General features: G+C 38.5%; 1 protein-coding gene across 5 annotated transcripts in view; it reads left to right on the top strand.

Moving 5' to 3' along the window:
* Positions 1–16505, top strand: part of LOC109920924 (TNF receptor-associated factor 5-like) — a 62106-nt gene that overhangs the window by 21623 nt on the left and 23978 nt on the right. For 3 of the 5 annotated variants that reach the window (XM_048600648.1, XM_048600650.1, XM_048600649.1), the window contains exons 2-4: positions 8926–9176; positions 9807–9864; positions 12915–13016. In XM_048600648.1, coding sequence (XP_048456605.1) covers positions 8947–9176; positions 9807–9864; positions 12915–13016 — 390 coding nt within the window. In that variant the 5' untranslated portion in view covers positions 8926–8946. Of the gene's footprint in view, positions 1–8925; positions 9177–9423; positions 9579–9806; positions 9865–12914; positions 13017–16505 lie in introns of those variants that run through there. The other 2 variants (XM_048600651.1, XM_048600652.1) reach the window with 2 other exon arrangements.

The raw sequence follows: 16505 nt of genomic DNA, 5'->3' as shown, positions 1-16505 counted from the left end.
CTGCACCCGTACAATTCTGGCCTCTTGTCGATCATCGATTGTCTTTCCCCCACCATTGGTGGCTGCACCTTCAATTGCTTTATCCCTAAGATCAGATACTCCTTCCCTGAAATTTCTATACCCACTATCACTTGCTCTTTATATTGGCCCTAACACCTACAAGCTTTTGGTTGCCTATCCTAATCTTTCTTTATGTGGCTTGATATCACACTTTGTTTGACAATCTGAAATCCATTTAGTACGTTATAATATAAATGTGTGTGTTTTTGTTGCATTTGATCAGTGGATATAAATTAAACTCATCATAGAAAATAAAATCTTGCCCATTTTAGTCTTAGACATCTTTTTAACACTTGATAAACGTTAATTACTAATAACAACCTCGTCAGCCCTGAAAAGTAATTATTATAAGTGTAGAATCTCATTCCTTAGGTTTTAATTGCTGGAGGTTTTTAAAAAAAAAGAAAAATTCTGCAACAAAATGAGATTCATGATCTTTCTCTCTCTTTCTTTCTTTGATTTTTTTTTTTCTTTCCCGGTCTTTATCTTTCTGCATCTGATATGACATTGAATTTAGCCACCCTAATTTACACTTCCTTTTCTGGTGTTGTTAATTTCACAATTCTTCAGTCTGATGAGCAGTTGCTTGCCTTATTCACTATGGTCCTAGCTGTCCTATTTCTCCTCCTACAGAATAATGCTACCAGCTCACACTTCTAGCAATTTGTCATGCAAAATTATTAAATATATAAACATGCAAGGGTACATTAACTACCAGTAGGCATTGCCACATGCCCTGCTGCGACAAAATGTGTTATAATGTGTCGGCTTAACCAGGGTTGACTCTGTGGTTTAAGAGATTCTAATATTTAGGTACTACAAAAGCATACTGTTGAGAAGTTATTTGGTGTTTTTTGAGGACTGTATCATTGCATAATTGTTCAGGAAGAGGCTTGATATTTTGTTGGATAGTCCCAGGTTCTGAAATTGTTTGCAACATCATGAATCATCAATAATTGCAGAAATAAATATGCTGTTTCTTAATGTATCAGAGAAGATTTTAGCAGGAAATAATCACATATAAACATGAGTTAAGAGCAGGAGTAGGCCACGTAACTTCTCAAGCCTGTTCCATCATTAAATAAAGTCATGCCTGATCTCATTATAACCCGATAATCTTTCACCTCTGTGCTCACGAAGAATCTATCTCCCTCTTCCTTTTAAATAAAAAATTGAACAATTATTGCTTACCCTTCAAACTTGTTTCACTCCAGTTAAGGATTTCAGGTGCAAAAGGAGCAGGTTGGTTTGCTAAAATTGCACGATACACTAAAATTTTAGCAGATCCTCTCCGTAAAACATATTTTTATTTCTCATTTGTGTGTTTTTGGATATTTATATATTTATCGAAATGTAAAGCATTAGTATTACACGGAATGGACAGCTTCAGAGACGGCAAAGAGTTACTGTGCGGTGCCTATACCCTTTTTCTTGAATGGGGCAAATGAGTATACAAAACAAAGAAAGACTCAGTTGGTCCGCCAGGCCTGGCCTATTTTGTCATAATCTGATTTATACATGCATTGACCTGAATATAGATACAGATGAGTCATATTATTTCCTTCAAGAAACCTTGTGACCAAAGTCAATTTGGGGAAACAATTGTAATTTGGGAAATTTGTTTCCAAAGTTCAAAGGCATTTTATGGTCATTGAGATGGATTGAGGCCCTTAATTGTCACTTAGTCAGTTAAAAGCCTCAATAGGCCTAAAGATAAGTGGTCTGTTGTTTGTTTGCCTTACCCACTGTACCATCCCCATGTTATGCCGAAAGAGTTTGGCGTGGGCAGAAAGGCATAGTCACCCAACATACTCTGTATGCCCAATAATTCTCTAAAGGTTACAAAAGGCCTTCAACTGAGTCTTCTTGATATCTTTCTCAAGGGTTGCTTATCACTGCATCATGTAAGGTGACCCAGATTTGGCATGTCATCTAAATAATACTGAAACAAGATAATTAATTGTACTGGGATAGCAGGAACTGCAGATGCTGGAGAATCTGAGACAACAAGGTGCAGAGCTGGACGAACACAGCAGGCCAAGCAGCATCAGAGGAGCAGGAAGGCTGACGTTTCAGGCCTAGACCCTTTGGTCTAGGCCCGAAACGTCAGCCTTCCTGCTGTGTTCGTCCAGCTCTGCACCTTGTTGTCTCTAATTAATTGTACTGTTCTCTTTACCTGCCGTGCACATTGATAAAGACCATTTCCCAGAACAGACCCAGCATTGATCCTTCAAATCAGACTGTTCTTTACCCAACCCAACATCTCCACACTAATCTCCCAGCAAACCCCTCCCCCCACCCAATCTTGTTAAGTAGCAAGAATTTCAACCAATTAGAGCAGAATTGTTTTTGGGAAATGGTGTCACGTTGAGGAAGTTAATCTTGAGGAACATTCAAGACAAGTTTTGTTGCATTTTACAAGAAGGCCAATCTACCATATATGTTTGAAATAAGCATTAACCTGCCGAAAGAAGACATTTTCTGTTGGATGTGGGCTAAAATAAGGATAGTTATTGGATATCATTAAAGGAGAGTTAATTGGATTTTTTTGGGCTCAGTCAGTGCCAATCAATCTTATTTTCTTGACAGGGAGACAATTGTTTCTAATTCTGTATGAACTGTCCAGAGATGTGCAAGTTAGGTGGATTAGCCAAGTTAAATTGCCCCTAGTGTTCAGGGATGTGTAGGTTAGGTGTGTTAGCCATGGGAAATGCAGGGTTATGAGAATAGGGTAGTGGGATGGGTCTAGGTGAGATGCTCTTCAGATGGTCAGTGTGGATTTGTTGGGCTGAATCACCTGTTTCTCCGCTGTAGGGATTCTATATAAATGCTGACAGAGATTCCTGTTAATGTTGTACATTAATGGCGACGGTGAATACTTAAGTGGACAGATGGTTTACAAGACAGAATTAAGGTCACATCAGTGTTGCTATTGCCATTTTAGCAATATCCTGGAACTGTAAGCAAATATTTGCAACAACATAAAGCCTTTATAATTCAGTATTTTAAATATTAAATTTGAGAACAAAAATTGACTCTCTTGCTTTGCAGTTATCCTGCCAATAAATATGTTTTAATAGAATTGTCCACTATTTTAATGTCCATGTAAATAAGTTTACCTAAATATACATTTATTGCACAGTTACATATGCAGTGCTTGCAGATAACATTTCTTTGAGATTATTGATATGCTGTACATTTACAAGGAACAATGCATGTTTAATATCTGAGGCACTAGATTAATCTTCACAGTTTCAACACCACCACCACAGCAGGATCCTATCCCCCCACCCCCAAACTCCTTGACAATTGTGAGGCGAAGATTTATAACCCGTCATGTTTGAACATGTTACCCAGAACCACACGATCTACAGCATGTCACAAGATAGTATTGTCAGTCTGCCTTACATTATGTTGGTGGTAACTCACTTGAACTTTATTCTTATGGTCTAAGAAGATAGTCATCCCTTTATTGTCTTGTCACCTATAGTAGGCTACTAAATATGAAATTAGTGACAACACCCGGTAGTTTATTTTTGATATAAAATGAAAAAAACTATCTTGTTTACATTTCACTGAAAAGCCTTGGCCTGATCAATGTTTAAAAGAAAGGGAAACTCTAATCAACTTGAGTAACATTTTAGTGCAAACAAATTAAACAGATCAGCTTGTTGATAAGTCTCTCAGGCTGGAGCTGTACTGTGGTTGCTCCTGGGACCAGTAATTGTGGCCTGCAATCTGATTCAGACCAAAGTGAAATGATCTGGAGAGAGTCTTGCAGTATTTGCTTCTCTGCACACAGAAATCACATCGATATCTGACTGCTGAATTACGTTACCTCTTTTTGCACAGCAATACACCTAAACTGCTTGTCGTCACACGAAAACATAGGTACATGCCAACCCCCTCCTTAATTATCACTATCTTGATTACTTCTCCACAGCATTTTGCAGTAAGAACATCTTTTGACAATTGTCTGAAAAAGCACAAGTTTGTCAATGAATTAAATGACTAATTTCTCAGATTTGTCAATGCCGCTAAAGCAGAAGCAATTTTTTTAGCTACAAGTTTAACAATTAATTTATCGACATTATAATTGGTTCTAAGAAGTTTAATTTCCAAATCTTAAAAGTTATTTGGTCACTGACTGATCATTGCCATATTGATTTACTTGAAAAATGGATTACTAGAATTTTAAAAAGTGGTCTGAAAACACACCAAACGTTTGGAGTCACAATGATGTGAAAATACCACAGAGTTCTTTTTGAACAGTGGTTGAGTTTCAGTGGGTTGGGTAGAAATGTCAGTTTGGAATTTTTCTAAATCTTTAGTTGTTACCTGATTGCCAGGAACGTCTGACTAATTTCAATTCACAGGTTGTGAAAGAGAGATGTTTATCATTATCATTCTCTTAACTGTTGTTTAGCATTTCTGTTAATTGTTACTTTTATTGTTTGTTCTTGCCAAATTGCTCTCCGCCCCTCGAGTCAGTTGTCTCCTTGTTAGTGCGCAGTTTCACAGGTTCTGTGTGCCCACAAATATTTAGCCCAAATGCACATTATTCATATGTAAGCCTTGATTTCAATCTTTAGTAGGTGATTTCAATGTGAGCGTATTAATCCTATGCTCGTCTGTCACCCACATGCGTACTTCTATCAGAAGGCTATTGGGCTGATTTCATGACCGTGATTTCATGGCCAAATACGTGTAACCTGGCAGCAATTCCATCATCCAATGTAACTGGACTAGCATATAAATGGTAGGCACAAGAGCAACTCACAGCTGGGAATTCTGCAGCGAAAAACTCATCTGATTTCCCAAAGCCTGTCCATCATCTACAAGGCACAAATATCAGGAGTGTCAGAGAGTACTCTCACTTGCCTGGATGAATGCAAGTCCAACAATAAGCAAGAAGCTAGCAACTATCCAGACCGAAGAAGCTCACTTGATTGATGCCCTATCCACCACCACCAATGTTCACTCCTTCCACCATGATGCTTACCTTCATTAGCCTGAGCACAGAATTGGAGCAAAGAATTCTTGTTTCAACTTTCTAAAACATTGGTTACGCTGCAGATGGAATACTACGTGCAGTTCTGGTCACCACGTTATTGGAAGGATGTGATTGCATTGAAGAGGCTGTAGGGATTCACCGGGATATTGCCCAGGATGAAAAATCTCAGTTAGGAAGAGAGACTGGACACGCAGGGTTTGTTTCCTTTGGAGCAAAGGAGGCTGAGGGAGTATCAAATTGAGGTGTACAAAATTGAGAGTATAGACAGAGTAGGTCATGAGAATCTCTTCCTCAGGGGCATAAATCTAAGGTGAAGAGCATGTGGTTTGAGAAGAAATGAGAGAGAACTTTTTCACCCAGAGGGTGATAGATGTATGGAATGTGCTGCCTGGGAGGTTACTCTTGCAACATTTAGGAAGCATTTGGATGAGTACTTTAAATGCCAGGGCATCGGTAGACTATGGACTAAGTGCAAGTGGCATGAGTGTAGTTTGGTTTTCATTGGTTGGCATTGACCTGCTGGGCTGAAGGGCCTATTTCAAAGTTATACGACTCTAATTAGGGATGTGCAATAAATGCTAGACTTGCCAGCCATGCTTACATTCCACACAGGAATTTTAAAAATTGTACCCATGTTGCTGACTGAAATATGGTCAACTCAGCTAGAAACTTTCTTGATCTGTTTGATGCAGCTACTTGTGTTTATTCTGATGGTCAGGTTGAGAAGTAAAAGCCTTCATAGAAACTTTAGCGATAAAGGTGTTCTGATGAAGGATTCTCTCCCAAAATTACAATTGCCGATTTTAATCTGGATGCTGGCAGATCTGCTGTGCCTTTCCCTCATTTTCTGCTTTCATTTCTTAATAATTGAATTGGCTGTTCTTCACATTGTGAAGTCGATCAAAACTGAGAATGGCTCATGAAACAGCTCCATGAAATAAAGGTTGTGAATTTTCAGTAGGCTGTGAGATAGCAACCAACAGTTGTATTGTCTGTGAGATGAAATGAAGAACGTTAATTTTTTTATCAATTAATATTGACACTTCTTTTTGTTGAGTTACGTCAAAAGTAGAGTGTTAAATTATATTGCAGTGTACTGAGATTTAGATGCATATGGGCACTGTTTAAAAATAAGGAGTATCTCATTTAAGGCACAAGAGGAAAAATTTCTTCTCTCTTCCTTAGTGAGCAGTGGTGGTTGGGTCATTGAATATGTTCAAGGCTGGATTACTCAGACTCGCTTACACCTGTTCTTTGTGTTCTTATTTATGCATTCTTTGTCCCTTTGGGATATGTATGGATAAATGGGGAAGTAACATGATGTTACAATACAAACGTGCAAAATGGAAGCACTGGCAAATCCAGAACTGAAAATTATATTTAGCTGGTAGCTACTAAGAACAACTGTTTTAATACCCCACAGCTCCCATTATAGATTTTTTTAGACCGTTTATTGTTTGTTATCAAAGGCGCTCCTTTGAAATCCGCAGAAAGATTAAGAACATAAAAAGCTTCAATCTATCTGTGGTATGCGTTTGTCATTAAATGAAAAGTGGTTCGGTACCTCCCTTCCTGAAGCTGTTGACCTTTTGTTAGCCTCTCAGCTGCCAGATTAGGAAGCACCTTAAAGGAACCAGAGTAGGTGAGAGATCAATTAAAACAGACAGTAGAGGTTAAAGGTCCAACCTCTGCCCTAACTGAGATCAATCAAACTTTCCAGACTGTGGCTTCAATTAAGGGCTGTCTCAACTGAGTGCGTCAGGTCAGTGCTTCTCAAAATTTTGAAGGAGCTCTTCAGATGAATCAGGCACCAAGGAACATCCAGAATGAAATATGTAATCCTCCGCCACTTTAAATGCAAAAACCTTTGTTTTCATCCTCATTTACATAAAAGACAGACAGTGAAACAAGCACAGTTACGGGATAAATAAGAGAAAATACAGTCCGGCCCAAGGTTGTGAACGGGTTCCGTTCTGGGGTCTGTTTGCCAGACAATTTGTTCGAAAGTCAGAACACAATTCAAGACAATGGAAAATAGCCATTCCAAAGTGTAGGAAATGTTCATCTGTTGCATCTTTAAAACTTATAATCAAATTCATAAATATGAGCATTTGTAACTCAGACGTTTGTAAATCAGGGATTCCCTCTAACAAAGGTGGGCAAATTACTTAGACAACAAGGTGCGGAGCTGGATGAACACAGCAGGCCAAGCAGCATCATAGGAGCAGAAAGGCTGATGTTTCGGGCCTAGACCCTTAATTACTTAAGTGGTTTTCATGATGCTTTGTTCCACAGCCACAGATGATGGTTCTTTGGTTGACTTTCTGAAGATGTTGATGCCTCTGGTTTTCCTTTAGTCACCAACATCTCGTAGCACACGTCATGGGTTGCGATGAAAAGCATCCTAACTATCTCACCACAGCTACCCCTTCCCCAGTCCAACAGGACCTCCGAGTCCCCATGGTAATGCAGAGTGCCAATTACCCTCCATCTGACCTGCTGGGATGAATAAAGCAAGTGGTACAGAGCAGCTGTGGACTGCCAACACTTGTCCGGCTGCACATATGAGCTTTAAGGATGCTGCCAGGGCCAGGAATTGTGGGAGATCGTGGCAGTGACTTACACCTGCACTGAGTATGACAGGTGGCACTGCCATAGTTAATGGTGCACCGTTAATGAATCACATTTGCGGAAATAGCAGGAGAAATCCTGGTAGGGTTAACAGACAGAAAGCCTTCGTGATCCTCACCAAAAACCACACTTAGCCAACATCTCGTACGATTCAGCCCAGTTGTCTGCTGCTCATTGCAGAGTCTTTTTTTGCCAGAGCACATATAGAGCAGGAGCCTGGGGAGAACAGGAGAACTGGAGCCTGGGAAGAGTATTAACGAGCAGAGAACAGTTATCTTGAGAGAGCTGCATCATGGAGAAAGAATTTTGAGACCAAGAGTACTGAGAAAGCAAAGCAAGAGGCATCTAGAGTATTGCCCATCAGTAGCGAGAAAGCAGGAGCCTGCGGAGAGTGGGGCAACAAACAGAACAGGAGCATGGAGGCAAGGAGGAAAAAAATGAGAGAGAAGATGCTACAGAAAGTATAAGCACAAAGAGCAGGAGCCTGAGGAATCGGGATAGAGCAAGCACTGCCGGAGATAAACTGGAGCACGAAGAAGCAAGGCATATCTCTGACCACTGCTTAATTAGTTATACAAACACACAAAAAAAAACAGAAAAAGCTCAGCAGGTCTGGAAGCATCTGTGGAAAGAAATCTGAGTTAACATTTTGGTTTCAGTGACCCACCATCAGAACTCGGTTCTTCAGGTCTTTCAGACGTGTTGAGCTTTTCCAGCAATTTCTGTTTTTGTGTCTGATTTCCAGCATTGGCAGTTCTTTTGGTTTTGCTTAATTACTTATTCTTGCTCTGGGTAATCACCTAGTTTTCCCCCCCAAATAAGGCAGGCCCTACATTGTAAATCCCGAAAGGTATCTGTGGACCCTAGCTTGAGGGTTGCTGCTTTCATCAATCACTGGATCAGTTAATGAGCCAACATATTACCTGTGACCTAAGTTAGAGTATTCTTTCTGACAATCCATTCCCACCATCTGTTAATAATAACTCTGAAATTGAAAAAAAATTCTCGCGTTACAAGTATCAGAATATAGGTAGAGGCTCATTACTGGAGAAATGCCATATCTATTCTCTTCCATAATTAATCTTCTTAATTCATGAAAATAAAAACAACATTCCACATGTTAATATTAAAATAATTTAATTGCATAACACAATAATTGATGAATCAAAAGCAGATTGTGTTTAATTTCAACTAATAATTGATTTTTAAACAATCATTAGGTTTGTCAAGCAATATAACTGATGGCCTCCGAAGATAGTTATGGTGTCAAATCAAGCGTATTCATTCGTCAAGATAGTTCCAGCACATCACTGTCTCTAGGCTTTGACCCATATCAAGATGGATTAAATCTTCGGTTTGTTGAACCATTAGAAGATAGGTACAAATGTGTCACTTGTTCATTTGTACTTTGCAATCCGTACCAGACTGGATGTGGACATCGATTTTGTGAAAATTGCATTGCAGAATTAATGTAAGTAACAACTTCTAATATTCACTTCCAAAGTTGTTCAATTTTAAATTGTTGATTGGCAGTGAAAATGAAATACCCAACTGATTTGGTTTGTTGTCAGTTTCTTGTACATGTTTATTTCATTAAAGAATTGTAACCATCTGTTAGGCTGACTGTCCTTCACTTATTTGATTTGTAATCAGTGAGATACTGGAGAGAAGGGACTATTACTCTTAAGTTGCCCTAAATTTTTGCAGGTAATTCATAAATGGATATGTTGTGACTTCTTCTCTCCTCCGACTCAAGTTTGGAAGTAAATTATTGATTAAACACATTCCTTCGTGAGCTGCCCTTCAGTTACCGTGCTTAGCGTAGCAGACCCGTCTAGGAATGCTGATCTTTGATATACTTGTTAATGTCCAGGTACTCAATATGAATAGTTATAAAAATGATCTTTGAATTGCGTGTCCAGTAAATAATGGCAATTTTATTTGTAGAAAGCATTATATGAGAGCATCCTAATAGATTGGAGTGTGCAGTAGAATCATGTACAATAAGATTTGCAAGAATAATTTTCAGTGTTCTGAACAATTGAACCTATTTTAAATCTTTTACCTAATTCTTCTTTTCTGTTTTTAAAATGCTTTCTAGAGAGACTAAACCTATTGCTATTTGTCCCATTGATCACGAAAAGATTATTACAAATTGGGTAAGATAAAGTTATATCTTGTATATATATTAGACAAAGATAAAATAGTAAATAAAAAAAAGTGAAATTCCTCTTAATGAAAAGCAATAGTTGCATATTTTCTCCATAACTATCTTCTAAAGAAACCACACTTGCAAAAATTTTACAATTCAAAGTTGTGCATTGTCACAATTTGATGAGCCATTTGTTAATTGTGAAGAAAGGTAAATTTTTTTTCTGTTAAAAGCATTTTGCTACATTTTAAGGAATACTTGTGTCTTTTAAGAAAACATGAGTTGTATGAAGTAATTATTGTGTGCTTACAATGACATATCATATGAATAAGTGAGCAACCGCTTGGCTTTTACAGTTCCTTGCAGTGAGTTCCTGATCTCAGTTGCTCAGCTAGTATAGTTATGCTTTTAGAAGCCAGGAGGAAGGATGGGGTAACACACAGTGTGGAGCTGGGGGAACACAGCAGGCCAGGCAGCATCAGAGGAGCAGGAAAGCTGACGTTTTGGATCGGGACCCTTCTTCAGAAATGGTGTTGCATACCTCTTTTATGATGCTGTTGTATTGAAAGGATCTCAAATTAATTTCATTAAATATAATAATCCAACTTATGCTGGCAACACCTGCCTCGAGCAATAAAATTCCAGTGCTTCAAGTTTGAAAAGAAACTGCCATGTTCAATATGTGTGGCATGTTGAACACAATGACATTGACTTAACAGTACAGAAAGAAAATTAAATCCTTTGGAAGTACAGTCACTGTTGTAGGAAATTATGAAGAAAATTGTGCCTGGGCATGAAAATGGGCTGGGCTTGGGAAAGTTTCAGATTCTCTTAGTGATTAGAGTGCTCTCAAGACAAATTATGACATATATTTAACATACCTAATTACATAAATCACAAGGGGATCAGTTCACATGCACATCCTTGATATCAAATTCATGCTGATATGGAATTGACCTTAAATCTGTGCTGTGATAGAATTTGGAAAGTACACAGAAGGATGAGTTGAATTAGAGAGACACAGAAGAAAGGCTTAAATATTGTTTTACTAAAGCCTCAAATTTTAAAACTTGATTTTTATATTCTGTTAGACAATCTCATGGGACCTTGACTGATTGTGCTTTGTTTAAACTTGTTCCCTGACCTGTGGAGTATTGCCATTTTATTGTGTTCTATTTGTATTCAATCAGATACAATGAACATTGTGCAGAGTAATGGCAAGTGACCCCAAACCCAGCATGTTCGTTTTTACAGGAGGATTATCACAGTTCAATATTTTTCCTCTATAATTTTTCTTGCCTATTTCTAGATAACAAAAGACTTGCATTGACCTAACAGTTTCACATATCTCTCCGAAACATCTGAGCATTTCACATGCAGTGAATTCCTTTGAAGTGCAGGACCTGTTACACTCATTCATGAAAGGCATATGCTAGGCTGCAGTGTCAAGTACCGTCATGAAACTGAACTGCTCATTGTTGATTAGACCTTGACATTGGATCCAAACTTTCTTGCCCCCTCCCATCAATTTGTGCCCACGTGTATATGGGTGCATTAATTCAAATGAGGGGAACATGACCTTTGCTTGTTTCTCACAATTTGAGTTGTTTGAATCTTCGGCAGGTCCGCCTGTTAAGCTCTCATGCCCAGCGCTCAATGTTTAGAAGGCTTCAGGCATTTATTGACAGAGCGACCTCAATAGTTGCTCTCAAAGAATGGATGGACAGTCCCAAAAACAAGTGAGATGGAATCACTGAGAATTTGCAGTATAGAAACAGGCCATTCAGCCCCACCTTTTTGTGCCTATGTTAATGCTTCTCACAAACAGGTGAGAAGTATCACAACTGAGCCCATTCTGGTCCAGATCCAGCATGGTTTCTGAATAGCAATATCAACAGCAAATGGTATTGATTTTTTGTGCTTTGCTTCACTAAAGGCACTCAAGCTAACTTCATTCTGACACCTTCAACTGCATCAGCTCACACAGCATGCGCCAGGACTGAAGAAGGAACTTTCTTGGCTTACTATCACTCAATATGATTAGTTTACCCAATGACACATCAAAAGAATATACCAACTTCAGTGATGCAACACATTCCTCCTGGATACTAAAAGCTTTATCTATTTTAGATGGGCTAAAGAATGAATAATGTCTGACAGACAGCTTATATTAAACTCCGCTTATGACGCACAAAGACAGGTTAAAACCTGCATCACAATTGCAAAGATAACAAGGTGTAGAGCTGGATGAACACAGCAGGCCAAGCAGCGAACACAGCAGGCCAAGCAGCAAACACTGTTTTGAAAGACAGAAGTGCAAATTAATGACTGATAAAGATTAAAAAAAAACAATCAATGAATGATAGAAAGCTGAAAATATTGGAAATATGAAACAAAAACAGAAATTGCTAGAGAAACTCAGCAGGTCTGGCAGCACCTGTGGAGGAAAAGCAGAGCCAGTGTTTCAGGTTCAGTGACCCTTCTTCAGAACTGATTGTAGCTAGGAAAAGGTGGTAGTTATGCTGAAGAAGGGATGTGGGAGGAGGAGTGAGAAATAGGCGGAGATGGCACCCAGAGAGACAGAATGACAGTTAACATGGCAAAGGGATTGATAATAGTATGCTCAGGAAAAAGGAAAACTGATAATAGGGACCATAAGTGGGTGAAACTGAGTTGGCTGTGATGAACGCAGCCCATGTCATGACAGGCCTGGGATGTGAGGGTTGGTAAAGGACAGAGATGAAGGTGTTCAGGTTTATGATATTGATTCCCCAAGGCTGCAATGTCTGCCAAGTGGAAAATGAGATGCTTTGACTCAGATTTCCAGCATCACAGTTTTGTTATTTTTAAGTATTGGAAATACTCAGCTGGCCATTTAAATTCTGAAGGGAAAGTTATGTCATGGTTCTGAGTGGAATCTTTCATTTGAATTCAGGGTTAACCAGCATTTCTTATTCTGACTGCAGACTGAATGACTGTACTTTTTAAAAGTTCCTCTTTATATTGTAGAGTCTACTTTAAGAAAATAATAATATTTAATATGTGCATTTTTTAAAGATATTTAGAGATAATTGTTGCAAGAGGGAAGTATGGAATTTGATGGTGTACTGTAAAAATTCACCAGCCTGCATTGTAAAAACATCATTTGGACGTTTAGGGGTGAGTACTGTAGAACTACTTATACAATATTTAATAAACTCTTGATTTTCCTCTTATTTTGTATGTATGAACATCTTAGTAACACTTGTTTCAATTGTATTTCAATTGCAAAGAACATAATTATATCCAGCTTTCTTCAAGTGAAAAATATTTATCAAATATGTGAACATTAGCATTGTTCTGCATTTCTGCCAAAGTTTTACAGTTTTTCTTATTTCGTAAAATTTAGGAAAGCAGTTTACGACAATGTTACTATGTCCTTATTTGACAGCTGAAATTGCTTTTTGGTACTGGATCTTCCAATCACTGTATGATTATAATAATGCAGAATAACAATGTTGTCTTCTCCTACTTCACTGTGCTGTGGATTTCTCATTATGTCATTGACATTTCAGTAATTTTTAGCAAATTACATTAATCCAATTCAACATCAATTTCTTCTTGACTATCATCAGTGCTGGGATGGTGTCTCAAAATTTGGATTAACAGCTACTTTGACTCTTGTGATATTCATCTTTCAACCTTAATTTGTGATTTTCGCACAGCATTAGGCTATGTGATCCATGACCCATGCTGAGTAGGCAGATCTTCACACCAATCAGCATGTAAGATTGATTTGACTCTGACACTGCTATTTTGGAGCTTAATAATCCAGATAATGCTTTCTTCTAATTGTACTTGCCTGAGCACTGCTTCAGCACCCATCACAACTCCTATCTCCTATTTAAAAGGATTGTTAACTACTTTTGGGTGAGTTGCTGCTTGGTTTTTTTTCTGCCTGTTACTATGATTGTATAAGTCACTGGTGCTTTCTAAAATTCTTTAAAGTTGCTAAAGTCTGCACTCTGGTGATGGCTGAAGGAGTTTGTCAGAGCACAAAGGCTTTTGCATAGCAGGTCACTCCCAAACTCATGTGGAGTAGTAGGCATTCCTCATGGAATATAGCATGACTGAGAGAATGAACAGATCTCACACAAACGAGGCAATGCTCGAAGAAGAAAGAGGAGGAATGTGAAAGGAGAAAGGCTGTCAGCAAGAAGTTATATCTGCCCTTGATGTTCAGTAAGCAATTTTTTTACCTGTGCCAAATTTGTGCCAGACTCCTCCTGGCGATGCTTTATTTTTCTCAGATTAAGTATGTGTTGTATTTGAACTTTCATTACTCCAATAAAGCATTTATGACTCCTCAGCTCTTCTGAGTCGTCTGTAACCTTTGACCAAAGTTTTTACGCATTCTAACCACCCACTGTGTAAAAAGAATTTTTTTAAATCTTTTGTACTGTGTTTTTTTTAAAGAAATGTTTTTGCTTGTTTCTTACCATCTTACTAACCAGTGAAAACAATCCATGATTATTTAACATAGTTAAAACTCTTTATTGTATTTGAATGTTCCAATTATCTAACTAAACATCTTAAATTTATTTTTTAAACTTATTTAAAGCTTCTTTTGATAATTGTAGCTCCTGCTATCAACCAAACGAAGCCATCCTTTATCTTTTCTGTTGCATTTAGATCCTTTCTGTAATAACGTCTACAACTGTATGTAATGCTTCAACTGCTACCTAACTAAAACCTCATAAAAGTTTAGCATTACCTTTTCATTTATATGATTTGTTTTCCGTTTTCTGTTTTCCTTTTGCAGGGCATATCTACTTGTGCTGCCATCTGCAGTAATCTGAGACTGCACCAACTTGCCTCTGTCTCCCTAATCTACTTAAAATCTTACGTTTAAAGTGTATTCATATTCCATATTCTTGCTTCCAGAATATGCTACTTCACATTTTTATATTTTGAACTATATCTCCCAGCCATTTGCTGATTTTGACAGCCTATCTGCATCTTCCTCCCTTGGTTAGTTCTCACTATCATTTACTATGCACCTAATTTGGTGTCATGGTCAAATTTCAACTTTTTTCCTCAAGTGTTAAGTCTAAATTTATTAATGTATACTGTAAATAAAAGCAACTCCAGCACAAGCCCTAATGAAACACAGAACATCACTTTGGGCAAGTCTCAAGAAACTTCCTTTTGCTCATAGATAACACAGTTTGGAGCTGGAGGAAAGGTCCCGACCCAAAACGTCACCTTTCCTGTTCCTCTGATGCTGCCTGGCCTGCTGTATTCCTCGAGATCCACACTGTATTATCTCTGACTCCAGCATCTGCAGTTCTTGCGATCTCTTCCTTTTGCTCATGTTCTTTTGTTTTCTCTCCTCCAACTAACCTCTATCAATTCTAGTCCTTAGTTTCATCTGCTATTGCCTTTGCCATAAATCAATTTGGTAGTTGATTTTCAAATACCCATATGCTTTTAATGCTACATTTATACTTCTGCCTGAATATTACAAATGTATCTACTCGCTAGCTGATATTATTCTGTTCTGATCTCACCTTGATTACTGAATCTTTGCAACTGGCTTTTTTGCTCACCTGTGTACAGGATGTGAGTATTACTAGATAGGTGAACGTTTATTACCTAGCCCTAAATGCCCTGGAGAAGGTGCTGGTGAGTTGCCTTCTCAAACAAATGGCAGTCTGTGTGGAGTGGGTAGCCACTTAGTGTTGTTAGGAAGGGAATACCAGGATCTTGACAAAGCGACAGCGTACGAAAGATGATATATTTCCAAGTCCGATTGTGTGTAATTTAGAGGGGAACTTCCAAGTGGATGTGTTCCCATGCATCTGCTGTCCTTGCCCTTCTAGGTGGTAGAGTTTTTGGGTTTGGAAGAAGCTATCAAAGGGATCTTGGTGAGTTGCTGCCGTGCATCGTGTAGATATGGTGCACTGGCTCTTTGTGTCAGCATTAAAAAAATGAATATTTAAGGTGGTGAATGGGCTGCCAACTAAGTGCCTGCTTTGTCTTGCATAGTGTCAAGTGTCTTGAGTGTTGTTGGAGCTGCACTCTTCCTGGCAAATAGAGAGTATTCCATCACACTCCTGATTCCTGTCCTGTAAATGGTGAACAGGTTTGGGGAGCCAGGAGGTGAGTTACTGGCATATTAAACTTTGATTCTCAACATAGAAAAGCCTAAAATACAGATGTAAAAAATATTATTCATGTCAATCATTATCAGATGAAGGAAAAGTATTAGGAACAGGTGATCTCATTTTGTTTTGTCTTTGCATCAGTCAGCCAAACTGCCTCTAATGTGAAGAAGTTAATTGACTTGGAAAAATTAACAAACAGCAGACTCCACCCCCCACCCCCCAGGCGGCACGGTGGCTCAGTGGTTTCCTCCCACAGTCCAGAGATGTGCAAGATAGATGGATTGGCCAAGCTAAATTGCCCCTAGTGTTCAGGGATGTGTAGCTTAGGTGGGTTAAAGGAGATGAGTCTGGGTGGGATGCTCCAAGGGTCAGTGTGGACTTGTTGAGCCAAAGGGCCTGTTTTCCCACTGTAGGGATTCTATTCTATGAATTAATTTTCTACAAGGTGCACTATCAAGGTTTCTCCATCAATATTAGATTCACTGCAGAAAGGTGCTAATTT

This window comes from Rhincodon typus, chromosome 9 (genome assembly GCF_021869965.1).
Source record: "Rhincodon typus isolate 14 chromosome 9, sRhiTyp1.1, whole genome shotgun sequence".
Taxonomy (NCBI): Eukaryota; Metazoa; Chordata; class Chondrichthyes; order Orectolobiformes; family Rhincodontidae; genus Rhincodon; species Rhincodon typus.
Note: the sequence above shows the minus strand (reverse complement) of the source record. Positions and strands in the feature narration are given on the sequence as shown.